The sequence below is a fragment of the Lutjanus erythropterus genome, chromosome 23 (genome assembly GCF_056507025.1).
Source record: "Lutjanus erythropterus isolate fLutEry1 chromosome 23, fLutEry1.hap2, whole genome shotgun sequence".
Lineage (NCBI taxonomy): Eukaryota > Metazoa > Chordata > Actinopteri > Lutjaniformes > Lutjanidae > Lutjanus > Lutjanus erythropterus.
This window is the reverse complement of record NC_139339.1, coordinates 26,166,407-26,193,353: the sequence shown is the minus strand read 5'-3', so window position 1 is coordinate 26,193,353 and position 26,947 is coordinate 26,166,407. Positions and strand designations below refer to the sequence as shown.

The 26,947-nt window shown below is 40.3% G+C and overlaps 2 protein-coding genes across 3 annotated transcripts in view; both read right to left on the bottom strand.

Annotated features, from left to right (window-relative positions):
- LOC146306260 (uncharacterized) overlaps window positions 1–18,263 on the bottom strand; it is a 28,650-nt gene extending 10,387 nt beyond the window's left edge. The window contains exons 1-21 of the mRNA XM_084712584.1: window positions 18,217–18,263; window positions 16,999–17,059; window positions 16,264–16,341; window positions 16,147–16,224; window positions 15,707–16,022; window positions 14,231–14,430; window positions 13,736–14,151; window positions 12,918–13,072; window positions 12,399–12,613; window positions 11,187–11,326; window positions 10,991–11,101; window positions 10,566–10,724; window positions 9,928–10,051; window positions 9,631–9,834; window positions 8,323–8,667; window positions 5,892–6,418; window positions 5,521–5,660; window positions 4,151–4,279; window positions 3,549–3,757; window positions 2,346–2,471; window positions 1,816–1,949 (exon numbers count right to left, since the gene is read on the bottom strand). Of these exons, the coding sequence (XP_084568710.1) occupies window positions 1,816–1,949; window positions 2,346–2,471; window positions 3,549–3,757; window positions 4,151–4,279; window positions 5,521–5,660; window positions 5,892–6,418; window positions 8,323–8,667; window positions 9,631–9,834; window positions 9,928–10,051; window positions 10,566–10,724; window positions 10,991–11,101; window positions 11,187–11,326; window positions 12,399–12,613; window positions 12,918–13,072; window positions 13,736–14,151; window positions 14,231–14,430; window positions 15,707–16,022; window positions 16,147–16,224; window positions 16,264–16,341; window positions 16,999–17,059; window positions 18,217–18,263 (3,914 nt within the window). The remainder of the gene's footprint in view (window positions 1–1,815; window positions 1,950–2,345; window positions 2,472–3,548; window positions 3,758–4,150; window positions 4,280–5,520; window positions 5,661–5,891; window positions 6,419–8,322; window positions 8,668–9,630; window positions 9,835–9,927; window positions 10,052–10,565; window positions 10,725–10,990; window positions 11,102–11,186; window positions 11,327–12,398; window positions 12,614–12,917; window positions 13,073–13,735; window positions 14,152–14,230; window positions 14,431–15,706; window positions 16,023–16,146; window positions 16,225–16,263; window positions 16,342–16,998; window positions 17,060–18,216) is intronic.
- A 2,586-nt stretch (window positions 18,264–20,849) lies between these two features.
- On the bottom strand, window positions 20,850–26,412 carry rwdd4 (RWD domain containing 4). Of its 2 annotated transcripts, none has more exons than XM_084712702.1 (7): window positions 26,217–26,412; window positions 25,433–25,513; window positions 25,194–25,303; window positions 23,765–23,915; window positions 23,483–23,591; window positions 21,665–21,714; window positions 20,850–21,460 (listed from the first exon to the last, which is right to left on the bottom strand). In XM_084712702.1, exons 1-7 carry the CDS (start codon window positions 26,238–26,240, stop codon window positions 21,428–21,430), a joined length of 558 nt encoding a protein of 185 aa, XP_084568828.1. In that variant the 5' UTR covers window positions 26,241–26,412; the 3' UTR covers window positions 20,850–21,427. The 2 variants fall into 2 exon arrangements, with proteins under 2 accessions (XP_084568828.1, XP_084568829.1); XM_084712703.1 differs by having other exon boundaries at window positions 25,433–25,515; window positions 26,271–26,402.
- Between the last annotated feature and the right edge of the window lie 535 nt (window positions 26,413–26,947).

Sequence of the window (26,947 nt, the reverse complement as noted above, 5' to 3'; positions counted from 1 at the left end):
AAGTATTTGCACTTTGTTACTTCGAACCTCTGGTTATCTCAGGGATTTTTTTCTATTGAGCAGGTCTGGACTGTACTCTTTGTAATATTACTTACAGAGGCTGAACTATTCCCAACATGAGCAAGAACTAAGGCGACAGTGGTGAGGAAAAACATTTCAGTATCAAGTTATAACATGAAAATATCTTGTTATAATGTGAAAAACATGTTGTTATAACAATAATCTTTTAATGTTATAACATGATAAAGACCCGTGGCAGCAATACACTGCTGTATCACTGACACTGAATGAGCCCAGTGTGCTGACGCTCCGTGTTATTACCATCCCTGTGGTCTTGTATTACCAGCAGAAAACAGTGACCTAGTTTGTTGTTCATCTGATACCTCCTGCTGTCAGGTGTGAAGCTGTGGCCCCTGTGCTAATTACTCTGAAAGCATCCGTGCCACTGCTTTTAATACAGCTTTAATTAGATGGCATTAGAATGAAGAAAAAAAACTTTTATTATCTCGCTCTCGTCCCCTGGCCATCAGCTTCAGGATCGTTCGTCCGTGTGACGGGAGCTGAGGCACGAAGGCATCATCAGCGCAGTGCTACATTACACTGCTGAGGCACATGAGCAGCGGTCCACCTTAATAATTCACAACTGTTTTCAAACCCAGTGGTGAAATTTGTCTGGATACTGTGCAGGCCTGATTTCACAGCTTGTTAACAAAGGGATATGTGATATTAGTTAAGAACAAGGTCACTGGCAGTGACACTTGTGCCTCATGCATTGTGAATGTGATGCTGCAGAGATCACCATCATCTGACTTTCATAGTGACCCACTGGGATCTGGTCTGCTATGTGAACAGGGTTTAAATGATCAAGCTGCTCGTTCTTACAGCTAAAATTTCTCTGTCCAGTGTCCTCTTACTGTCTCCATAAAACAGCTGAGGCAGTTTCTGGGTTAGTAGAAATGCTGATACACTTGGGTTGTTTGTAGTTATTACAGTGTCCTTGCAGCGATGAGTATTTGGTGGGGTTTTTAAAGCACCCTCAAGCCTAACTCTGCAGTGGAGCTGTTTGGAGTTGGACCCAACTCAGTGCTCAAAGAACTGCTGTAACCTGTATGTTTTCCTTCCATTGTCACAAAAAAAATTATTATTCAAGTGACAAGACACAACATCGATCAAACCCAAGGTTTTCTGCCGTGGTTTTGATTGATGTGTCAGTATAATGCTCCCAAGAAACAAACTGGACACCTCAGGACACCTCCAGTATATTTCAACATAGTCTAAAAGGCCACAGCCTGGTCCTGTCCTGGGCAGGGCCTCTGAAACTTTTTCATCTCAAGATGCAAAAAGAGAAAAAAGAGAAATTCGGTGTCTCCTCCGAGGGCCCAAAACCAACCAATTTAAAATATACAGTGTATGGAATGTATTTATTTCATTTCAAGTGTAATATTAAGTTTCTCACCACCTCAAAATAAACTTGTACTATCCACTGAAACACTAGAGGGCTTTTAATTTGAAATGGATGAAGGAAGTGTTGAATTTCTACTAACAGTGTAATGAACAGGACAAATTATTTATTACTATATTTTAGCAGCAGCCCACATGGACTGAATAGTTTGTTAAGTTTGCTGTTTATTTTCATTTTTGTGCTGGTTTATATTTTTAACCATTAAAGAGGTGGCTGCCCTTGTTCCATGCTGCATGTTGCATGTCTGCCAGTTGGTGACCCAATTAAAAAAAAAAAAAAAAATAGGTCTGTAACTCATTTTGGGTTGGAACCCTCAGTTTGGGAAAGGCTTGTCTAAACTGAGTCTGTCAGACCTGTAGGCAAAGAGGACGTAGTCTCTGATGGAGTTGTTGGACAGCAGGATGGAGCGGTCTTTGTGGATTGCCTCACGCTCCAATGAAATGTTAACAGAGTGGAGCAGAGAGCAGGAGGAGGCCAGGTCGAAAACCTGACAAACACATGAGAGACGCACATTTTGTTCAGACACGAACTTCATAAAGTTTTTCTCAACTTTAAAAACCTTACAAGAATAGTAAGAATTCTGGACACTCACATACTGCAGAACAAGATGGAACACAACTCTGACATATTATCACCTTATGAAGTTATGGTTTAGTAAACATTTACCATTTATGCATCCAGCAGGCAGACACAGAGTTACACTCATTTGGAGTTGTGGTTTTGTCCACTTGATGACTGTAAATCCAACATTTACTCTCTTTTTAGCTCCGTTTTGTTCTCCACCAAACCCTTTGTTGCTTTAGTTGCTAAATGCTCCACTTTGTCTACCAGCTAGTTTCTACTGTTTGGTGAGCAGATAGTGTACAGCTCCAGGTGTCAGTACCTTGACCCGATGACTTCCATCATAGAAGACCACCAGCAGCTGTCCATCACAAGTTGTCGTGATGATGGGAACGTCCACTGAATCACTCTCTGAATACACAACTTGACCAGATTCAACCTCTCTCACCTGAAACACAGCATCAAGTTATACATCAGTATACTTAATAGAAATAAACTCTTGGACTGGGATAAAACCACAATATTAAATTAATCTAAGATAAGTTGAGAAGTAAGAGCTCTTTTGCAAAATTAAAAACTAATTTCTGTTCAGTAAATTCAAATTTTACTGATTTAAACTGAGACTAATTTTTTGTTAGTTAGGAGATGCTTGCTTGTAGCAAAATTGAAATAAATAAGTAAATAAAAGAAAGTACTGTTGGGATCTAGCAAGTATAAAATTAACTCTCAGCTGCTCTGTTTTCCTTAACAAAACATTAGTTTTTTTTTGCTAGCTAGCCAAAATGTTAACAAAACGTTAAACTGTTTGGTAGCTTTAAAGTTAACAAATGATTACATTGTTTGCTACCTAGCAGAAAGTAAAAACAAAAAAGTTATACGGTTTGTGAGTTAGCTTAAAAGTTAAGAAAACATTACAATACTTTGACAGTTAGCTAAAAAGTAAAATTGTTTCACTGTTTGCTAGCTAGTTTAAAAGTTAACAAAACATGACATTGTTTGCTACCTAGCTAACATGTAAAAAAAGTTACATGGTTTGTAAACTACATAGAAAGTTAACAAAAACATTACACTGTTTGCAAGGTACCTGGAAAGTTAAGAAAATGTAACATGCTTTGCTAGTTAGCTAAAAAGTTAACAAAACATTACATTTTTTTGATAGATAACAAAAAATGTAACTAAAAGTTGCATTGTGTGTTAGTTAGCTAAAAAGTTTGTTGGCCTAGTTAAACCTGTTTAAGGTAGTTTAAAAATTTGGTGCAACATAATTTAAAACTAAGCCATGATTAAATCAGGTTTAAAAATTGATCCTTGTTGGTGCAACCCAACCAGATGTTTTATACAATACAAACATATTTTTTCTATTTTCCCCAAAGTGCTACATATCCAAATTATCTTGATGCTTATATACTAAAAGCTAGCAAGTTGTTTTTACAATAAGGCTGTCATTACTATAGATTGTAATAACATCATAGTTACAAGCTTCCTTTTCATTTAAACCAGTCAGTGTAACTAAATGTCATCCAACCTGCAGAGTTTGGCCCATGCGGACAATAAGCATCCTGTCATCCAGACCCAGGGTGATTGAATCTCCCACAACTTCCCCTGCAGCGTCCAGGCTCCTGATGATCCGCCTCTGCTCCAGATCCCAAAATCTCAGGCTTCCATCTGACTCACTGGTGACACCCAAGGGTCCTCTCTGCCCCCCGCCCAGGGCAGTCACATTGGTGAAGTGACCTGGTTAGAAAACACACCATCATTCAATTTGATTATTTCATTATACAGTTACAGCAAACAGCTACATTTACATCTACATGCACATCAAAAATGTAGCAATACACTGCACATTAATACTTTAGTTAAAGTAGGTATGGAGTGGTAAATTTCATTTATATTTGCCTTGGGGGCTTTACAATCTCTACAGGTATGGCAGGGTATAACACCCTCTAACTTTACATGCTTAATTTGGATAAGGAAAACTGAAATTCTTTCAGGGGGTACTGCTCTTCCATGATGAACAGACATGCACTATATGTCATGTGTACACAACAAGGAATATAGCAGAACTGCAGTAAGGACAATTAGGATGAAAACCCTGTGAGGCATGGCAGTACATGTGTGACATGTTACCTGCCAGTGCGATGTGTTGGAGGCCTCCGGGAGGCAGCAAAAAGGTGGAGGAGGGCAGCAAGACAGGGAGGGACGACTGTGCACACTGAGCCAGTAGAGCGTGGAGGTAGCTGAACTTCAGTGGGTCACCTGGGTCAGACACATGGCTCAGACATCAGCAAATATTCATGTAAAGGCAGCACAGTATACTCTGTAGAGTTACTGAGGGCTGATACAAAAATCTTGGGGAAAAGCTGCTGCCAAGTGGCTGATTATCTTTAATTTGGCAAATTTCATGTCCCTCAAAATAGCAAAAATCATGACAAATCATGTTCTTTAAAAAATAAACGTAAAATACACTTTAAAAAATAAAAAAAATGAAATAAAGTTCTGTCCCAGATTTCCATTAACACTGTCAGATTTTCACAAAAACATGATTTAATTGGGCATGAAAACATTTAACTTAAGGATGCCTGTCTCACTTTCTGGTTTAAAAAGTGCGTGAATACTGCTCAAGCACTGGTTGCTATCGGATGTGTCTCACCCATAACATGTCAACTATGTAGCCCTCTACATCAAAGCTAAATAAGAAATATGGTTTAAGACTTACTAGTGTTAGCATGTTCCCTACTAGCTAGCACATTGGTGGGTAGCACACCAACTAGCCCTTCAAGTGATCACTAAAACATCTAGTACCAAAGACATGCACATGAAATATGGCTCTGTTACCTCTTGGTGGGATCATGGCTTAAAGTCAGAAAGTTCACAAAGTTGTATTTGATGTGAGTAACTCACTGCTGTAATTTTTTTTACTGGTTAGCTAATCTAAAGCTGGTTTCTTTGCAGATTTCACAGCCTAAAGCCACATTTCTACCACACAAAATTTGCCCAGGGACAAGACAACCTTGGCGGAACTCAATTCCACCACAACAACAGGGAACAGAGTTTAATTTAAGTCGAGTTTAAGGTAGAACCACCTGGGTGGGTTCTAGATGCAACCCTTAGAATATAGAAATGCTCTCATTAGAGCCCCATAGTGGCTCTTTGCTAGCTAGCTTAGCCCCTTTCTCTTACAAGGTAGAAAGGTTCTGGATTGAACCCCCAGAGAGGGTTCTGGGTGGAATCACTACAATATAGAAGGGTTCTCTACAGAACCTCTCATAAGGGGTTCTGGGTGAAACCTATCACAGATGGTTTTACAACTTTAGGTATAACTGTTTATATTGGGTTATATTATTTTATTAACTGCAGATTAAAATGTTTACAGGTCTAGAATCGGAGCACAAATTCCACCTCCCTCACCTGATATACAGGTACAGTATATGATACATAACATACTGTAAATAAATATTGACATGCACAATTTATAGGCAGATTCTGTAAGAGTATACCTTTAGCGACAGGACGGTCCTCAAAAACCATTTGTCCCAGTCGACCCATAAGCTGGGAGGCCAGCTGACAGGGGTCCTGCAGCAGCACCTCTCTGGACATTTCCAGAGCCCCTGACAGCACCTCCACATCCACCAGCTCCCTGGGGAGAAGGAGGTTTATACAGGTAAACTAACAGTGGGCTGAACAAAGGGCTAGCCAGGTCACAGTCTTGGAACCCACTGGCTATCAACCTAAGTGTGAAAACACCCTCAAAGTGAGAGTCTTCTTGCTTCAGGAAACTGTACAAGAGCAAGAAAGATGCCATACATCAATGTTATATACAGTGTAAGACAACAGGACAGCCCTCTGCCTGTCCTCTAATAGGACCTACTTGTCTGGCAGCACAGCTTTCTTCAGGTCTTCCTCAATGTCCAGGACAGACAGACCCCAGGCCTTATGTAGCAGGAACTCATAGTTGAAGATGCATTCAGACAGGAAGTGCAGGATTTGTCCTGAGTGGAGCAGGTGGTAGGGCAGCCCGTGAAGCTTCCTCAGATTGAATCTGTAACTTTTAGTCCTACCTCCACCAGCCTCTTCCTCATCCAGTGTCCATGCCAGCGGATGGAATACATGTGCGTGTTGCGACTTGTTTCTGTAGTAGTTGGCGTAGTCCGCGTGCACCGCCGTTCGACAATCATCTGTTTTTAAATAGTGGTTTATGCACACCTGGCTCAGCTGAGAATGCGTCCAGCGGTACACCCACGTCCCATCTGTCCTCACCTCAGTTAGGTGATGACCAAGGTTGTGTTTCAGTCGAGCCCACAAGACATAAGGCACCCTGGAGTGGCTGGAAGAGGAATTACAGGAGGTCACCTCATGGAGCACCTTCTCATCTCGGGCCAGTAGATCCAGTAACTCCTGATGATGGACATGAACATGAACTGGATCAGAATTTCAAATCGATTCCATTCACAGACAAACATTTAACCTGGAAGCCACAATCACTCTGATGTAGCGTCTTTGGATACAATGACTTGAGTTAATGTGACCAAACACAGAATAACAGAATAAGAAGAAAGAAGAAGAATTCTGTTTTGGGGAAATACTGTTTTTCTGATTGATATGAGAAAATATCAATCTCATGTCTGTGGGGTTGAAGTAAGAAAATGGTTAGCCTACCTCAGCATAAAGACTGGAAACAGGGGCTTCCCAAAGTTAAAAAATACACCTGCCAAAACCACAGCTCACTTTTTAAGATGTTGTGTCTCATTTGTGTAATCCATTCACTAAAAATATCAATCTGCAGTTACATACTGGAATTATTTCTTGGTGAGCACAGTGATGGTGCTCAGCTATGGTGCTTTGTTCTGTCGCCGCAAAGCCCTCGGGCATTATCTTTGAGAGGATGAATCCCAGCGAAAGGGACCCGAGTCTTATCCAGGTTCAGGCCATGAAGAGCAAACTTCAAAAACAAAGGTTTGGTTGCATGGACTTAGCAGACTGATATCAGCTGCAGGGACACAGATGCAGAGGGTTTTGCATTGCATATGTTCAATTGTTGTCTATTGCTGCGTTAGAGAGCGACAATGAGAGACAAAGCTTTGTGTCATCTGTATAACAATGTGGCCAAGGGACAGCTCGCAGCAGTTCTTCATTAAAACATGGGACCAAAAACTGAGCCTTGTGGCACACCGCATGGATGGTAATGTGACACTGTCATGGTTTGGGTTTTTTGTAATCCTCGTCTTTCCTCATGTGTCTTGTCTTTACTTCTTGTCTTTGGTCTTTTCCAGGCCTTTTAGATTATTTATTTCACCTGTGCCTGATTAGTTCCTCGTCTATTTAGTCCTTGTATTTCTCTGCTTCTGTGTCAGTTTGTCTTCACCCTTTGTGGGTCAAGTGTTCCTGTCTTTTGCTTAATTATTTTGGATTGTTTGCCTTGGATTCTGGACTCTGGCCTGACACTAGTGTACGCCTTTTCATATATTCACTGTTCCTGTTATTATAGGATTTCACTTGGCTGCTGAGTTTGTTTTTGCATCACACATGAACCAAAACCTGCTTGACTACGACAGGCACATCTTGCCCTTTTACCTTGCAAAGCAGCTGGATTCATCCTAGAGCAGGACTACTGGCAGCAATGGGTGAGGTTTTAGGTGTGATGACAGTGAGAAGTATCCATGGAAGCGACTCGCCTCGAACAAACAATGGTGGCTCCTGAAGAGGTTAGCGTAGCTACTGTGATAGCATCAGTTATATCAGAACTGGAGAGTATTTCTTCATTAAAAGAAGAGCAATCGGTTGAAGTTATCCCATGTTAGATGTGATAGACAGACGGTTCATCCAATCAACTGCAAAGTGGTTTTTGAAAGTACCTGCCCTTTTCCAAACAGTTTCTAAGTACGACTTCCAGTTGGTTCTGTGTGACAAACTTGGTGTGTCAAGTACCTTTTTTAAAATAACACAAATCTGACTGTGAGTGTAATTTTTTCAGGGATTATACATTAACTGGGGATGGGGAGTCATAACACACCCATCCAGAGCCAGACTGCCTGTTCACCAAAGCCAGACAGGCAGACTATTCAACCGAAGCCAGGATGACCAGCATGTAATCACAGGTACAGATTTCACCTGCCTCACTTTTTCCAGCCTGGAAGTAATAAATTACATTTTCTGCTAGTTTTTTTTCATTGTGCCTTGACAGGATTTTGAACCAGTGATTGCTTGTAAGGTAATCAACACAAAAAACATCTTGTATGTTGTGGAAAGTGGTCGATGATAATGTGTATGAGCAGTTTGTAGCTGAATGTAGCTTTCCCCACCTGTTCAGTGACACCCCAGCGTGAGACGGATATCAGAGACGCTGCCCGTCTCACCAGCTGCCTCCCCAGCTCTCTCTCCAGGCGGGCCAACAGGCAGAGGTAGAGGCCCTCCAGGCTGGCTGGGAGGCTGAGGCCGTCCTGGGGGGAGTAGGAGGTCCAGAGCCTGGTCTCAGAGTAAGCTGCTTCCAGGTACAAAGGACAGGGACAGGACAGACAGGCCTGCAGCAGCAGCTGCCACTGCTGCTCCTGCAGACAGCGCTGGTCTGTCCTCAGCTTTGTCTCTAATGCAGTGGTGATGTCTTCAGGACTGAGTGGAGGGAGGGACAAGACGGTGGGACTGGCAGACTGCTGGGGAAGGTGAAAGAGAAAGAAAAGTCTGTGTCAGCTATAAACTGACTTGTATTTGACAGAGCAACGTGTATCATTTTAACCAATTGTATGTGGACGTCATTTCTAATTAGTGGGTTCAGCTGCCTCAGACACACTGATGTCTAACAGGAGCAGAGAAACAAGCATGACATTGTCCAAGAGACAAAAGAAATTAAGCCAGTCAGGAAGCAGTTGTCATGTTATTAGCAGGATATTCAGGTGGTTGGTATCATGTCTGAGGTGATTGGAAAGGTTTTTATTGGTGGTTGCTAGGCAATGGGGGCCAGCCAGTTTAAAGGCTTAAGCATATTTCAGAGTCAGCAAGCTACATTTATTTTATTACTGAATCCTTAATAAAAAAATGAAATGAACAAATATGTTATTGGTGTTTTAATATTATTATAAATCAAAATATACAGCATGAAGCAAAAATGTGTCCATTTTATTCTCTCTTTCCTAATGGGAACTCATGCAATAAAGACTAATCTAACATTGGCTTCCTCATGATCCTGCCTCTAACACAAGTAAATGGTATAAAAAGAAACCATTAGATTAAGTAGCATCCACTCATGGACGAGAGCCAAGGAGAAAACCATTAATGTTTACATCCCTCAGAGTCACGAGCATGAACCTCTCAACCCTGAGTCCATTAACTCTTACTTCGTCAGACCTCGGAGAACAGATAAAATGACTTATCTTCAGACAGCTGAATTTGGTGCTTAAAGTATTTAATGTTAAATGCCATTATGAGACTAATCACAGATCCTACAACAAGTTCATGGGTTTCCCTTTCATTTATGAAGTCTTCCTAAAATGGCTCTATAAGCAATACATTTAAGTAATGAAGCTCTTGCTTGTATAAGGTCTAATATGTTTCTTTGCTGCATCCTTCTTTATGTTGCCACAGTGAAATGTAATCTTTGGTTCAGGTGTACTGACCTGCAGAGTGTCAGTGCAGGGGGAGTCAGTGGTTGCAGACAGGATGAGGTGGACATTTGGAGGTAGAGGGGTTGAGATCCAGGAGAGGTCTGCACCATGTTCCTCAGACAGCTCATCTAACCCGTCCAGCAGGACCACCAGGGGCCTGTCTGCTCCCACCAGGCCCAACAGAGAGTGGAACTCATTGATGAGCTGAGGGAGGCCCTGGAGGAGAACAGAGGTTGTGGTTATGGTTGGTATCACAAGCATGACCTTTGAGACATGATGAAGCTGCGCTTACAAGACATGGTCTAGTACCTCTGACAGCTGTGTGTGGGGACAGTAGGCCTCAGCCAGCTGGACACAGAGACTCTGCAGGACCAGACGGATATTCCTGCTCTCTCCAGTGAAGCCAATGAAATGCACCAATACCTTCACAGCTCTGAACCAAAGAGACATAAAGAGTGACAATGGTTTTATCAAAGATATTCAGATGGTTAATTTACCTTATTTTTGTTTGCATTTTGCACATCTATATCTGTACATTTTAGATTTCTAGGAATCTGTGTCTACAAATCTACAAATCTGTATGTTGAACATCACTGGTGGACTCAAGTGCCCTCTTGGATGCCCCTATAGTAGAAAAAGGGATAAAGTGCCCTTTAAGTGCCATTTTCCCCTCTAGTGGACAAAACGTGGTAAAGTGTCCTCAAAAGTGCCCTGTAAGTGGACAGAACATGGTATGGTGCCCTCTAAACTGGCCTTCCAGTGAACAAAACATGATAAAGGGCCCTCTAGGGTTCCCTTCCTGTGGACAAAAGATGGTTACATGCCCTTTAAAGGGCCTCTCAAATGGATCAAACATAGTATAGTGCCCACTAGGGTTCCCTTCCAGTGGACAAAATATGGTAAAGTGCCCTCCTAAGTGCCCATCCTGTGCTCTACTAGCATCTCACCCAGATAACCAAGAGGCTGCCAGCTGTGCCACTGCAGCCATGGTGGTGCTCTTTCCCCAGCCTGGTGGTCCCAGCAGGAGGATGGCTCTGGTTCTTGACTGCTCCACTGCCTTCTTCACATCAGCTAAGAAAGTCTGCCTCAAAGTGCAGTCCTTCCACCTGAGGGACAGAGGGACAGTTCAGTTGGAACTACAGCATGTATGGAAAAAGAGTTCAGAACTGTTTTTATTGTGTTAAATAATCTGAGTAGCCCTGTTGGATAGTTGTAGTTTACTCTGTGGTTGCTCTGTAAATTTAATCTCAATTAAATAATCCAGTTGGCCATATGTCTGTTTTTTCTTTGATTCACAACAGATTGTAAAATCCAGAAAACACCAGCATTTTAAGAGGTTGTCAATGGAGAGGAGAGGCAATGAGCCACTCACAGATGGAGTCCATACTGAACATGACGCTGTATCTCCTCCTGTATCTGCACTCTGACAGCTTCTCTCCTCACAGTGGCAAAAGGACCTCGTGTTTTGGGGACCTTCATTACTCTGGAAAAGTAAAAGTACATAAAGTAGCTGTAGTTATGTCATATAACTCTAGTGTGTGAGAAGTTTCCATGTGTGTGCGTTGTACTTATTGAGGGAGTTGATTACTGTCCGTTGAACGTGGGAGGAGATTCTCTCAGTGTAGAACTGATGGAACTGATTGTGTTTGGGGCTCAGGCCTTTCTGTCCCCATCCCACATTACGCTCATAGATGTTGGTGTGACGCAGCTTCATGAGGTAGACAAAAAATGTTCATAAAGACAGAAATTAAATACAGTAAAACTACATTTACCAGGCTATTATCTTGTGTTGCACTGGTTTACTTAATTAGCTACCAAACAAACAACGCTGCACCACTATTATCACTTTGCAGGCTAGATAGCCATTGATGTTGCTGGATCACTTTGGTAGGTAAGTAAGTAAAACTTAAAAAAAAAAAAAACATTCAAAAATACAGACACAACACACATACGACCACAGAGAGCATACAGTGACCAGATTTCATGCTTGGAGTTCTAAAAAAGACAACCTGAAGAGGTCAACAGATCCAGCTGATCTAATAGGAAGGCAGAAACTGTTCTTCAGTCTTTAGTTTGAAGTTTGGCACGTGGTATCGCCAATAGATCTTGTTTGGTTGACCCAAGACATCACTCGGTGGTGTAAGGGGTCACTAGCTTGGACATGTAGTGCATTATAAGTGATTAAAAGGCTCCGAAAATCAATCCCGAACTTGACTGGCAGTCAGTGGAAGAAGGCTAAAATAGGGGTGATGTATGATCCAGAGCTGGTCCCAGGTCATAGCCTAGCTGCTGCAATTTGTATAACTTAAAGACATGCCAGAGTAGCTTGACTAATGCAGGTGAAAATGGCCTGAAATAATTTATTGATAGTGTTGAAATTTCAATTGAAGGATAAATGTGATGTCAAGTTTTGGAGCTTTGTTTGACACAGGGGACAAGTGGACATATTGCACTATAAAATGCCGCTTGTAGCAGAACCAAATATTAGAAAAGAATTATATAGCTGAGTGTTGTCTGCCTAACAATAATAGAATATACATCCGAAGTTACTGATTATCTGGCCCCAGGTGTAGCATATATAATGAGAAAAGAACAGGACCAAGAACTGACCCCTGAGGCACCCCGTATGATAATGGAGTGGACGAGGACACACAGAAAGCATCTGTAAAATCAAGATTCACTGAACATTTTCAGTGTAGCCCTGCATATTCTACAGTCATTTTTGTTGGAGTTTATATTCACAGCAGCTATATGTCTGCTTGCCCTAATAATGAAAATACCTTTTTATGGATCTGGTCCATAAATTGCTGGTGTGCCGTGTTCAGTACTGGATCAAGCTGAGGTCGTCCCTTCAGGAGGTTGGTGTACTGAGCGGCGTGTTCATTCTTCAGGTTACAGTAAAGATCAGGAATGAGTCTCTTGTAGCAGTGGCAGTGCTCCTCTGGTGGAGCCTCATTTACAGACTGTAGACCTGTCTCTACCTCCCAGTCAAGAACTATGGATAGAAAAATAGATTAGTAAAGATGCTGAAAGCTGTTTGCGGCAATGGTCATTCTCTTGACGTTAGAACATTTCAGAAGTTAGCATGTGCTCCTATAATGAGATGTGGTCACTGCAGTTAATCCATAATTCTGATACCAACAAAACCAGCTCTGTCTCAGCTTTTTAAGGCTATTAACTCTGATCCATCTGTGCTGGGTTTTATTGCAAATTTCCAAGACTTGCACCTCTGAAGCTCCTGTGAAAAAGAAGGATATGAAAGATGGACAAAACTACAAAACAGTGTTTTCCAACCCTACCTGTTCTCACTAACAGTGATGCTTCCTCTTGCCCAAGTGCCTCAGCTGCGCTGCATTGTAGGATTCCCCACAGTCTGTGGCAGGTAGCGCTCCAGTCCTTCCTGGCCTGCCTCCTGCGCTCCCTGTCCAGGCTCAGCATGTCAGGATGGTGACAGCTGTGAATATCACCAAGAGATAATATATGGTGTTGTTTCCAGGTGTTTAACTCTACTGACTGACAAGAATCATGGTGATGGCACGGTCTTTGCCTTTTTGGAAAAGCGTTAACGTGCTTACTGGGAGATGGGAACTCTTATTCTAAGAGCCTGTGTCCACATAGTGCTTTTTTTCTTGAGCACCATTGGCTTTTTTCAGATGTGTGCTGGGGAACCTAGCCAAATTGAGGCAGCACATCTTTTGGTTGGTGTCACATGTAGCAGAGCCAAATAGCAGAATCTCAGTTTTGTCAGACTTAAGGTACAGAATGTTAGGTGACATCCAGTCCTTTATCACATCTAAACAATTGTGGAGACTATCTAGGTTGCTTAAGTCATCTGGTTTTAGAGACACATATAGCTGAGTGTCATCTGCATAACAATATGGTTTTGTTTCTTCTTCTTTGAGGTGTATTAGCAGTTGACAAACAACTGGTTTTGTGTCTGGTTTGTGACTTATACTTTCTCTGCTCTATCTAATATAGCACATGTAACTTCATCCCAGCTGTCTGCAGCGCCCTGCCAATGCTAAGTGGACACAGGGCTACTAATATTATCATGGAGAGTGTATGATGACTGATCTGATGCCACAGCATAAACTCTGATCAGTGAATTTGTCTTCACCTAATGGGAAGTAAGCGGTAGACTGGAGGAAGGCAGTTTTCGTCCAGCTTGTACCACATCTGGAGTAATGTTAGGTCGTTGTTCAAGTCCTTGCTGTGCCTTACACCCATAGGACTGAGTCTGACCTCTTCGCCTTCTGAAAACGAGTCGTTGGAGCTCTGGCTCAGCAGTCCTGAGTCTGTAGACTCTTCTCCGAAACTCAGATGATTTCTGTAAATGGAATCCTGGATGAAGCTGCCGGAGCTGCTGTCTGTAGTGATGCTGGACTGGGAGTCTGAGGTGAAGAAGTCCTCCACTGGTTTGTTGCTGGACATCTGCTGTTGGTCTTTCTCCACCACCCTAACTATGGCATCAAAGACCTCTCTGCTGATGGTAGCGGGAAGACTCAGGACCTCATACCTCTGACCTACAAACAGCTGACCAACAGAACATGTATCATTATCTGAAATACAAAGACACTCTTATCCAGTCAAATATTACTACCGTAGATCTTACAATAAAGTTGGGACCTGGAGTTTTCTGACATCGCTGAAGATTCTCCACATGCAGCTCTACAGTGTCGTGGCATTCAGCAACAGGTGATCCAACCCCCCAACGGAGGTCAACCATACTGAAGTCGTAACCTCTCTGCTTACAGTACAGATAGAGCCTTGGATAAATGTTCTCCATTAGTGCACTTCTCTCTGCAACTGTGTCTGAATCAAACACAAACATACGAGTAGAGAATAAATGTAGAAAGCAGTTGTATCTTCCTTTTACAGTGAGTCAGACTCAATGCCCGTCAACATGTCGATGTTCTGACCTGTGAGTACTCAGGGTTGGGAGGGTTACTTTAAAAATGTATTCTGATACAATACCCATGCAGGACTAATTGGGGTACTATTACCACTGGACCCTGCTATACAGTTTCTAAATGACAATTCCCGCCTTTCCCTTACTGAAAAATCATGCAAGGTCTGGCTGATGGGCTTAACTGCAGCCAAGAAGATTGTAATCCAGTGATGAAAACCTCCTCACAATATTTACAGTACTCACTGACTCTGGATTTTTTTTGGACATTTCTTAACTGGAACTGTCATCAGCAAGAATTAATAATGCAGGACCAAACAAAATCTTAATGTGGACTAATCTGATACCTGACTTGAAAGCTCTTCTGTCTAAATAGGACTGCTCTGATCTTCTGTCCTGTTGGTTGGCAGATGGGAGGGGGGTGGAGTGGGGGTGGGAGGAGATAGGGAAGGGGTTTGAGGGTTGGGAAGTAAGAAAATTTAAAATGTAAATGGCAACATGTTGTATTGGCTCTTAGCCTATTTGTTAATGTTGAAATAAAAACAAATGATAAAAAAATGTATTCTGAAACAGTTAATTAGTTAGTTGCTAATTACCTTTTAAAATGTATTAATTAACCCAATCCAAGTAACACAGTATTAAAATAATGATTCCTTTTTTACTATCTATTACTTTTGCATTGAAGTGCACTTATGTCCAGCTAACAACAGCGGTCGGTCTGTGAAGCTAACATTATAAGTTGGTCTGTGGAGCTAAATTTTAGCAGTTGGTCCCTAGCGTAACATTAGTGGCACTGTGCATGGTAGTTTATCATTCTTTGTTTTAAATGTATTTTAAAGTTGTAATCCTGCTAAAATCGCCATTTCTACTAAATGTAACTGTAATGGAATACAGTTTCTTCAGGGGTAGTTAACTGGTAATGTAGTGTAATGCATCAGTATTGTTGAACAGTTATCTTATATAGCTTTTTCTAGCCTTTCTGCTAAGCTAACTGCCTGCTAACTCCAGTTTCACATTGTGTGGTATCAATTTTCAAATAAACATATTCCCCAAAATGTCACGATATGAACTAGTCCATTAATATACCATAAATTCTGACTTACAACAATGGAAAAGGGTGATTCTAGATATTTTTTGTTGAACGCTTGCCAGCCAACCAGAATGGAGTCTGTCCATTCTTACCTTTGTATCCTCCACAGACGTACACCATGAATCTCTTCTCTTCAACAGGAAGTTGAGGCTTCTCTTGTTTTTGAACCTCATCCGTCCTTGTACCACACACGGAGTCTGTCACTGAGAGTTTGTCATCTCTTCTTTTGTCCACATCATTTTTGTTTGACCAGACAGACAGATCAGTCTCACTGTCTGTCTCTTTGTCTTCTCCCTCTTCTTCATCTTCGTCCTCATCTTCTCCAGCGAGTCCCCCCATGCTCCGCAGTAACTTTGCTGAGTCCTCAGTTGTTCTCTCATATTCATGAAAGGCCTTGGCAGCTTTAACCTGTTATAAAAACATTAAGCGCTCAAGTTTTGAGTTGACTCTGACAGATTACAAAGAAGCTGCCTCAGGCTTCAGGATGGAAAGGTTATGTTCACTGTCATGTACAAGTCTATGAAGGACGTACCTTGAAAAAATGTCCTTGGTGCAGTGCTTCAGTTATTCTGTCCTCAGAGTGAGGCTCATTCTGGGTTTTTTGCTGCAGCTGTAGAAATGGATGTGAGGATTGCTTTTCATGAATGACTGATAGAACTTCTCTGAGGTGATTTGTAAAATTAGACTCCTCATTCACTTTGGTGTTATGCCCCATCCTGTTTGTCTTCTACAAAGTAAAAGTAGACATAGGAATTGGTATGTTAAGGTGTAACTTTGGTATTTTTCAACTTCCATTTTCTAAGTCTGTCTAAGTGACTGATGAGGAAATTGGTCCAGTATTGACAGAGAGCGCTGCCACCGTCAAGTGAAACCAAGCTACAACATAATCTGTTGACCGTCAAAGTCTGTTCACTAGAAATACTGGAAACTCCCCAGCAATGTTGTTTCCTATGAACTTTTATAATTAAAATGTCATCTACAGGCTTAGCAGATGAGATTCAGTTTGGTTGCTGAAAGCTGACTGTTGGGAAATCTGAATAATTAACATAATGATTTAAATTAATTGCCCAAAACAGGAAATGGCCCTGATCTTGCTTTTAGTTAACTTAAAAATGTGATCTAAGAGTCTAAGTCCAGGTGATGTCCAGAAATCCCAAAGCCCTGAAAGTTTCAGAAAAAAAAAAAAGAAAGAAAAGATGTCTAAGAATCATGAGTGTCTGTGCAAAATCTGGAAAGAATCCATCTACTAATTGTTGGGATATTTTAGTTTGGGCCAAAGTGGTGGCTGGACGCTCATTCTCTGTCTGTCTTTAATATTCCTTTGTTTCCTACAGTCACACAACTCCAACAAAATAACATCTATCATGTATTGCTTATCGATCACCTGACACAGTGACGTTGGGCCATTATGTATAGCTGGAAGTCTTACAGCCTCTTTGTCGTCCAGCAAGACATAAAGTGCACAATCAGAATCAGAACCAGATATACTTTATTGTTGTTGTTCAGTATCAGCCATAATAATATTTGACTTAACAGACTGTCAAAGCCTTTAATTTGAATTCTTAGGCACAATGTGCTATAAAAGAGCAAGTATATTTGTGGTTTTTAATTTTTTTTTTTTTTTTATGAAATTTACTAAAAAACTATTTTCTTTTGTTGTAACAGTGATGTCAGTCAGATCTGGAATATTAAATCATCCATCTTTCACCACATCTGAACCTTTCTTGCCCTCAGCTTTGCATAAACTATAGGCTATATGAACCTCTTTTTAAAAATTAAACATTACCAGTTATCTTATCGATATCTGCCATAGGAAGCAGGTAATTATCAGTTATTGGCGTTGGCTGAAAAAAAAAATCCATATTGTGCATCTCTAGTTGCAGTACATTACAGTTTCTCCCATTCAAGAAAAGAAATTTTAAATTGTAAGGGATTTCCTTAATTGTTCATTGGTAACATTAACAATCAATTAATCCCAAAACTAAAAATTTGCTCATACCCAACAACACCAAATGTGTTTTCTCCCCCTCAATCAAAACAATGTATTACATGTTGTCTGACAGCTTCATACAGCCTATGATTTATAAAGATGTAAAGGCCTACATTTTCAACTCATATACTTGTGGAGCATGCTCATAAAATAATCTGTTATATTGCACATCTTTATTTGATAGTAGATTGATTCAGTTTTACATGATCATCAAATTCTTAACGACCGATTAATAGATCATAGATTAATAGTTATCATCCCTAATACATGCATATATTCATATATTATATACACTGTAATTGTGTAGAAATATGAAGGTGAAATATGACAAGTTTACATTTTTACCAGTGTGGGATCACTTGAAACCTTTTAAATCGATCAAAGTGGTTATATAAAACACTGTGACAGTATAATAGATTAACTCAATATTAAACATAACAAACAGGCTTTAGATGCTGTGATTATCAGTACAGTATCTTCAGGTTAGACTGTGGCAGAACTACAGTAACAGAATCCTCAGTTAAATGAGGCTTTCAAACAAACAAAAGGTCAGTGTGAATTATAATTATAATTCAATAATATATATATCGTTTGCCTTTCAAAACACTTACTTTTTTCTTCTTTTTGGGAAAAAGTCCGTCTCTGTAGTGGGTCCACATTCTGTCTCCGGCGGAGATGACACGGACACATCAATCTGTCAAGTACGAGCGAATAAAATGCCTAACTTCCGGCAACAAATTTCAAAATAAAAGGTTTAACCTGTATAATTTCAGTGTGACAAATTGTTTTTCTTTATAAATACATAAGGTGTATAGTACAGTATAATTGCACCTTGTTTTTCTGGCATGTACCAAGATTTTAGAAATACTGAGTGCAAGTTCTCAGTGTGGTTCCACCCCCATAACATGTTTTAGGCCTATGTTTTTTCTTCACCTTTTATTTATTCATTTAGCATCTCAGTGTACATGTGTTACTATTACTTTTCCAAAAACAGTCAAATTTTCAATTAAACCTACTTATAATTAGTCAGTGAAGAAATAATATCCCACTATCAAACTTGCACTCGATTTACCTTCATAAGCATAAATTCAACCAGCGGCAGTGTTTTTATGTAATACTGCTGTTTGTCTATATTGATTTTACCTGATTTTCTTGTCTACCTATTTGTGTGTGTAGTGTGAGTGTTACCTATAAGATCACCAAGCCTATAGAGATGTTCTGATATAATTTTTCCTTTCCAATACTTATTCTTCTACCTGAACTCTGCATATCAGCTGATATAAAAAAAAAACAAAAAAAAAAAACGTATTATTATTACTGTTAGTTTTTAACAGCTGTATTCTGCTAACCCTGTATGGATGTGATATGATTATTATCATTGTTTTATGGCCTGGCTCAGGTTAAAAAAGAAACTTGGCATACATGGATGCTGCTGGGAAGAAGCAGTGTTCCATTTCAGGGCTAATAAATTATGTGGTATTGGATTGGTGCATAGACGCTCTTACTTGCAGATACTTGATCTAGGCAGTATCAGAGGCATTTGTGATGCTGGGATTAGTATCAGAACAACTCTACTAAGTAATAACCTTATAAAAACATGCAAAACAATTAAATAACAAGAATTTCAGTTCCTCGTCAGATCATTAAACTGCCAAATTAGTCACAAAGGAACTGATCTCAGCAGGACAGTTTCTTGCCATACATGGACTATGCAGTTGTGAAGGGCCCCCAAAACAGTATAGTGATCTGTGTTCAGTAGTAGATCCACCATTCAGTATCCCCACTGCTATTCAAAGTACGACTGTCACTGTCCAGAGATCAGTGGGGAAACTTTATTTAGTCACACGTCTCTATGTCACACACATGAACACACTAGCAGCTACCTGGGTTACTTTTATACTTTTTTATATAATTAGTTTAGTATTTCAAATTTGTTCCTAACATTTAAAATAATAACTTAAATGCATCTGTCTCATTTTGGCAGATGTCATAATGCAGATTCTGTAAACCTGCTGTAAGTTTTCATTATTTTCTTGATGTGATAAGAGCCCCAGTGAGTCTTATTTATTATAATTTTCTATAGGTTTAAATCACTGGGGTCAACATGGGATGTGTGACTTGAATTTGAGAAAAAGGGAGATGTTTTACACAGAAATAGACTCCTTTCCATTTAAATGTGCATCAGATGCCTCTAAATTTTCAATGCATGCCCATGGACCACTGAAGGGTTTGGAATTCTCTGTTTATAGTTTAAAAAAAAAATGCCCCCAAAAAGCTAGAACCAGACCTGGACGTCAGTGTGCTCACTGGGAGCAACAGCCCAAAGTATGTGCACTCCTGGCCAATTATCAGATTTTGTTTTATTTTGAAGGCACAATCACTTCCCTTGCAAATCTGGTACAATTTTGTACCTGAACACTTTTGGGCCCTGAGGTGAGCGATTTAGGCCATAATGTAGGTTGAAAAGAATCACCACTGATATAAATTCAGTGAAAGAACTGGTGAATTATGTCAGTTAATTGCTTGACTTTGTAGACAGCTGTTGTCAATCTTTGTTAATACGCTCTTGTGTTTATACAGAAGTTATTCACACAAATCAAGCACTCTGTTACAAACCCCACAGATATAAGTATATGTTTCATATGCACTGTTTCAGTGCCCTCATGTCATTTTGGACAATCAAGTTTATTGTTAAACTGTAAAATATCCTACATTTCTTTTTCACAAGTATCATTCAAAAAATTTTGGTACCAGTATCAGTACAATACCTTGGCTTGGATTCCTGATTCCTGAATAATTTTTCTCAGCACCAAATCCATTTTAATAAAAAAGAAAATTACATTTCAAAGGGAATGGTTTTAGGTGCACAGACAGCGAGAGGTATCCATGGAAGCGGTGCTCTGATTGAAGTTAGCCTGCATTAGACATAACAGACAGATGGTTCATCCAATCAACTGCCAATGTAAAGTTAAAAGTGCCTGCCCTTTTCCAAACAGTTTCTAAAGATGACTTAAAAGTATAAAAGTATCGAAGTTCAATACCCAGTTTTGGTCACAAGTGTTTAATAACCACATTTGAAGGACCACTGCAAAAAATATATGTAGACTTTCAGGCAATATTGTGTTTTACTTTTACTTGCTAACATCAGTATCAGCTCCAAACATCCAGTATCTGTCAGGCTCTACTTAAATTCTGAAGTGTCACACAATTCAACAGAGCAATGATAAATGACATTAGACAAGCAGTAGACCAAATATGGTTTTATTTAAATATAAAACTTTTAAGGTTTTCAATTTAAAGGGGAAAAGACAAAACAAGAAAAGGGGAAAGGAGTAACATTTTGTTGGTTATTAAAAATTTCTCTGCTTTCACAAAGTCACATGATACCTTAAAGTAACAGCAGGATGCTACTCGACACTTTGAAGAACACTCCAACATTTACTGGCTCCAGCGGCTGGCAGCTGGGCCTCATCTGACTGACTGAAAACATGGCAGTGACAGCAAGTACCTCAAGCACACTCCACCCTGATCAACATGTGACTGCTGCTGTGTATCTGTGTGATGATGTGTTCCTCTTCACTTGGCTGCATTCCACTCACACCGCATACAGAGAGAACGCAGCAACCATAGTAAATCCCAGCTCAAAATATGCGTGTGTGTGTGTGTGTCCTGATATCCTCGGTTACCCAGCCTGCTTTGGTTCTCAGGGTGGAAGCAGCCACGTTGAGTGTTGAAGGATGTGAAGGCATCTAGACGGGAGCAGCAGCAGCATCGGCAGGCTGCACTGAGTTCACACTTCAGCACCAGATCACTGCCCTCAGGTCTACTCGTCATCTTTTCCTCCTGTTTTACTCAGCTGCGGCAGAGACGGAGGAAAATGTTAAGATGATGACGGCAACATGGAAAGGGTTTTAAACAGGTTTTATTTAGGTGGTGTTCACTTACATGCTGGAGGATCAGGAAGTATTGATAGCGAAGGACAAAAAGAGGAGAACATGAAAAGTTAAAGATGAATATCACTTCTGGCTGATTTGTTAGAAAAAAAGTAAAATACACCTACTTTGATAACGTCAACCCAGTTCCAACCTCTTGGCAGTTCTCCTTTGTTATCTGAAAGCAGAAATCATTATAATGACATGCACTGTCATCTGTTGACAAAGGATGCATTACATTTTGCCAATATCCAACACATTTTGGCCAGCTGCCGATGCTGATTTATTGCACATATTTGTTCCAAGTCTCTCCTGGAGTGAAGTTGATATTTTGCCTACTGTTTTTGTGACGGCCCACTGGCAGACGCACACATAAAATACAATAAGCCTGATATATTTCTGTTTGCTTTTTAGGCTTGCACAGGGCCAATATGACATAATTAATAACTTAAATATACAATGCAAAGCCTATTAATGAAGAGATTTCCGACAATGACTGGTACAAATAATCAAAATCAAAAATTTGCTACAACAAAACAGGCCATATCCTTGTCACCCACAACCGTAGATTCACATCAAGATAAACAGCTGACGGCGCTAATTCTCCACGCAGGTGCTATTAAACCATAACAGAAGAAGGACGCGCAATGAGATGATGGGAAATACTCGATTCTTAGATGCATCACGATGCAGATGTGGAAGATTCTGAATCAATTCATGAAAGTCAAAAAACGATTTTCTAAATGTCAATTAAAATGATGCTGATGGAGCGAAGAAAGGCGGAATTCAGCTGTGGAGGCGACACAGCACCCGGACAGTCTACAGCACGTACATGGGAGTTATCAGCAGTTAACAGGGAAATGCACTTCATCTTCTCAAAAGGCAGAGGTTGTAATCATGTTTTAACTTAGTGTCTAAATAACTGAAGAAGGTGAAATGTACTGTGAATACAATTTACCATCGCCCAGAGATGTTAAGTCATTCACAGTATCAGCTGTAACAAACAAGAGCGGCTGAGCAAGGCACGCCGTGGCATTTAACAGTTTCAGCCAAATCTGTGAGATTAAAAAAAAATCACTCTCTGCTGGTCTGTTTTCACCTCTAAAACTCCTGTATCTGCTCTGCAAGTTGAACACCGAGGTCTTTCCTCAGAGCTCACGGTGCAGCAGAGAGGCTGCTCTCCACTGCATCAGACAAAAAGATTCCCCTCCATAAATGCATCATGATTTCTTCTAAATGATGTTACGTCTTGAGTTCCAACTGGCAGCAGCCCATGGCTTAAAGGTTTAAGATTTTGATGAATCGAGACATAGAGATGCATACAGAATTGTTTTATCATTGAATCATTGCCCTCTTAATCATAATTGAATCAAATCGTGAAGTACGCAGAAATTCCCACCTCTATAAACGAGTGCCTGTCAATCCTCAGACAGTGGAAAATGATGTGGAAATAGTCAAATAAATTAAATTTTCTTCCTGCTCACTGTAAAAAGTTTAAGTGTGCACTATATCTAGAATATTTTCACTGATCTACCTCGCCACTTGCAAGCTTATTCCATCAGGAAACTGCACTTATATGTGATTTTGTGACTTCTGTGAATCCGAATTAACCCTTTAATATACCGACATCACACAGTAACACAAACAAACTAACAGATCGAGGCAGCAGCAGACCAGCAACTCCTGTGTTCTGAGAGGTAAAATGACCATTTTTGCCAATGGAGTCTGGTTTCTTTGGACAAAGTGATATTACACTCTTACAAAGGTGGTTTCCTGTTAGAAAAGGCTGACTGACACCAAGGTAAAGCAGTAAAAATATTGTTAATATAGAGTACACTTCATACACTGACTATGGACAAGTACCTCAAACAACCCCACTTGAAAAAGCACAAACTATCCCTTTAAAATGGAGGCCTATTTTCCCGTGGACAGTGAAAATCCTGTACCTGTTCTGCTGATGATCCTCCTCTTCTGAGCTTTAGTCAGCTGCTCCTTCTTCTCCTTCTTCTTGGCTGTTGGCGTGGTGGTTGTCACCTCGCTATTGGATGTTAACGTCTGCAACAGCAAGAAATCAAACAGATATTTTGTTCAAACATGAAGAGTTAGGCTGTTTGATTTTGCATTAATCTGAAACTGATGCAGAGTGAAGTGGAGAATCAGTCCTTAGTACCAAAACCTGACCCAGAACACAGGACTATGGAACCTGTCCTGATGGGGAATATACTGACCACAGCAGTGACGACAGGCTTGTGGTTCTCCATGAGGACCTCCTGGTTCTCTTTGGCCCACTCAAACAGAGTGTACATCATCGCAGTGCCCAGGTTCGCCTCCACCTGCTCCTCCAGCTTTGACAGGATCAGCTGCTTCGTCTCTGCAGAGCTTAAGACCATAAAGGAAATAAACATGATTGTCTTATGAAAAATACACTGTGGCCATGATCCAATGTAAACAAAAGCTCTTTACTCTTTTAGGTTTATTTAAATACCCCATTGTGTAGGCTTTGAAAAACTCTGGTGCCCCCCAGTGGTAGCATCAAAAAGACAGACAGACAATTACACTTTAGTGTTCAGGGTGCTTTTCATTCAGTAAATTTGTTTCCTCTGCTTGCTTCCTCTCCTCACATCTTAGCTCCACCCAGTGAGGACATGAGAGAGAGATGTGCGGAAGAGACACGAGGACACAGGAGACGAAGTTACGAAATGAAAAATCCTTGGTTCCTTTTAGTGCCAGTCTGAACTGACGGCATTCATTTAGAGTGCTGTTTAAAATGGCTGATTATTACTAATTTCTTACTGATGCTGATTTTAATCATTTAATATTCCTTTTAAATCTTGTCATTTCTATAGGCTACAGATCAGTGTTATTTGTTTACTTTGACTATTTGTTTACTTGCATTATTGTGATCTGCACAATAATACACTGACAGCTGTGAAGAATGTGTCCGTTGATTTTACTGTGAAATAAAGAAAATGTTGTCTTTGTGTGATGCCAAAACTCTCTGCAATGAAACACCGACACATGACGGCACATTATATCGCATCTCATCATGTACGTGTTTTATTTAATTATCTGTAGATCCCTGTACATGACACTACAAAGTAAGCATGCCACCCTGATTAGTCCATTAAAAAGTGTGTGACAGTGATCCCACTAATAATCTCTGAATCATTGTTGTACCAGTCGCCTCCTTTTCATCCTGCCTTCTCAAATTTGTGTCATTATTCAGAACATGCGCCGATTTGCAGTCTACTAATACTAATAGGACACACTGGTGTATACTCGCACTGAGCTCCTCCATGAGCCTCCTATCTTCTTACTCCTCATCTCCTCAAGGTGCATTTAAGTAATTGGAAGATCCTTCACGGTGGAGGGGAAAGGACTTCTGTGTCCACGGAGGAGACGTATATAATATACAGGTATGTAAATTTTAACTCAAAATTCCTACATTCAGATGCATTGGGGTGTAAATAGAGACGGCTGACATTCCTTTAAACTACATCTGCTAACTGTTGTACCATGACAGCTTAGATCTCTGCAAAAGCAAAAAGAACAGTGTTTCCTGCTGTGATCTTCCAATCTACCATCCGAGTTTCTAGTGTAAACTAATGTATAATGGAAGAAAGATACTAACCAAACAGCAGTATGTGTGCCACTTACATTCTGTTGTTGAAAAAGGCAGACAGGGAGATTTGCGGGGCCGTCTCAGGGTACGTCTCCGGCCATGAGATGTCTAGGATGAACGCTTTGGAGTCCTCAAGGTCTCCTATCTGTAGTATAACATTAAGATGGAAGGTAAGACAAAGCAGGTACTACATCAGAGTAAAACAGTGTTGGGGAGCCACATGCTATGGTCTTTTTTTAAGGCAGGCTTGAACAGTCCAGAGGACAGTACTCACCCTGAACTGGAAGGAAACTGGACTGACTTCTTTGAAACAGTCATCCCCCTCATAGATGGAGCGAAGAGCCTCCAGCTCCATCTGTGATTGAAGAAGAGAGGAAAGAAAGGTTAGCCAGGAATATGATAGCTTCTGTGTGCCAAACACCACTCAGAAATATGGTAAATTAAACTTGACAAATGCACGCAAGATAAAGCCTTGACTCAAAACCCGTCATGAGATAAGGGTGACCTAGTTTTTTAATTCGGCATTCATATAATCCTCCAGATAATAAAGGACTTCCACCAAATTCAGCATTTACCTTGCTAAATTCAATGTCTACTATTTAGCTAGCTATACAGTTAGCGTTACTGTATATGGTGGTTTGGTAAAACTTAGGATTAGGGTTATTCAATACGCATATTACTACTGTTTCATAGATGCTATACCAAATGGTTCCAAAGAAAAAGTCTTGACTAAAGGTGTATTTGGCATCCATTCCTCCTTATAATTAAACCTTAATTTGACAGATTTTTGAATGGAATTTGGCGTGAAATTCTCTCCGTTATGAAAGACGTTTATCAGGGCTCAACAGCTACAAAGACATTTGTCACTCTCACGTGACTGCTGTTTCAGCTAATAACAGCTCCCATACATTGAATAAAAGTTGACGTGTTTAGCTGTGTAACTGACAGAAAAGCTGTCACCTGAGCTCATGCTAACATGCTAGCACTCACGCTAGTCAGTAGTTAGCAGCTAGCCGCTAACTGCAGCTAGCCTACTACTGCATCATCATCATTCATACCTCTTGATCTTCGTTAGCTGTCATGATTCTCCTCCTCTTTCTGTGTGATAAACTCTCCGTGTAGAGTTCCAAACGTGTCGGATGTCCACAATTAACAACCCATTTCTATCGCGAAAACTTTACTATGTAATATTCCCACAACTTCTCCAGCTGATGCAGCCAGTGCCACCATGATAATTCACGCATGCGCAGTTGGATACTCCGCGTGAACTTTGAACCACGTGAGTAAACCGGAGGTTCTCTCTTTTTTATTCAAAGTTTTAAACCCGTTGTTCCCTCTTTATGTTACTACTACAAAGAGAAGAGTGACTTTCTCTGTCATTTTATGTGTGTTCTCACTCAAGTGGCTTTTGGACTCAAATTTATTTGTTAATCTCATAGGATCTTGGTCGCTATGACAGAAAGTATGGTCATATATTTGAATGAGAGTTTAATAATAGTTGTTTATCAGGTTGTGAATCTGATAAATTGCTGTGTCATTTGGGTAAACAAAATATACACAAAGCCAGATTTTCTTTTCTGAAAAGTTTTGAGGCATCAAATCTCAGAAATATTGTGGATATCAGTGCCAGATGAATTATCTTGGTTTGTAATGTTGCTGCTTTTCATTTTTTAAAAAGGTATATGTATTTATTTCTCTGGTTTTCTCTGTCTTAATTTCTGTATCATGTCCCCTTAATATTGTATTATTTATTGATGTTTTGTTTTTTGTTTTTGTTTTTTGTATTATT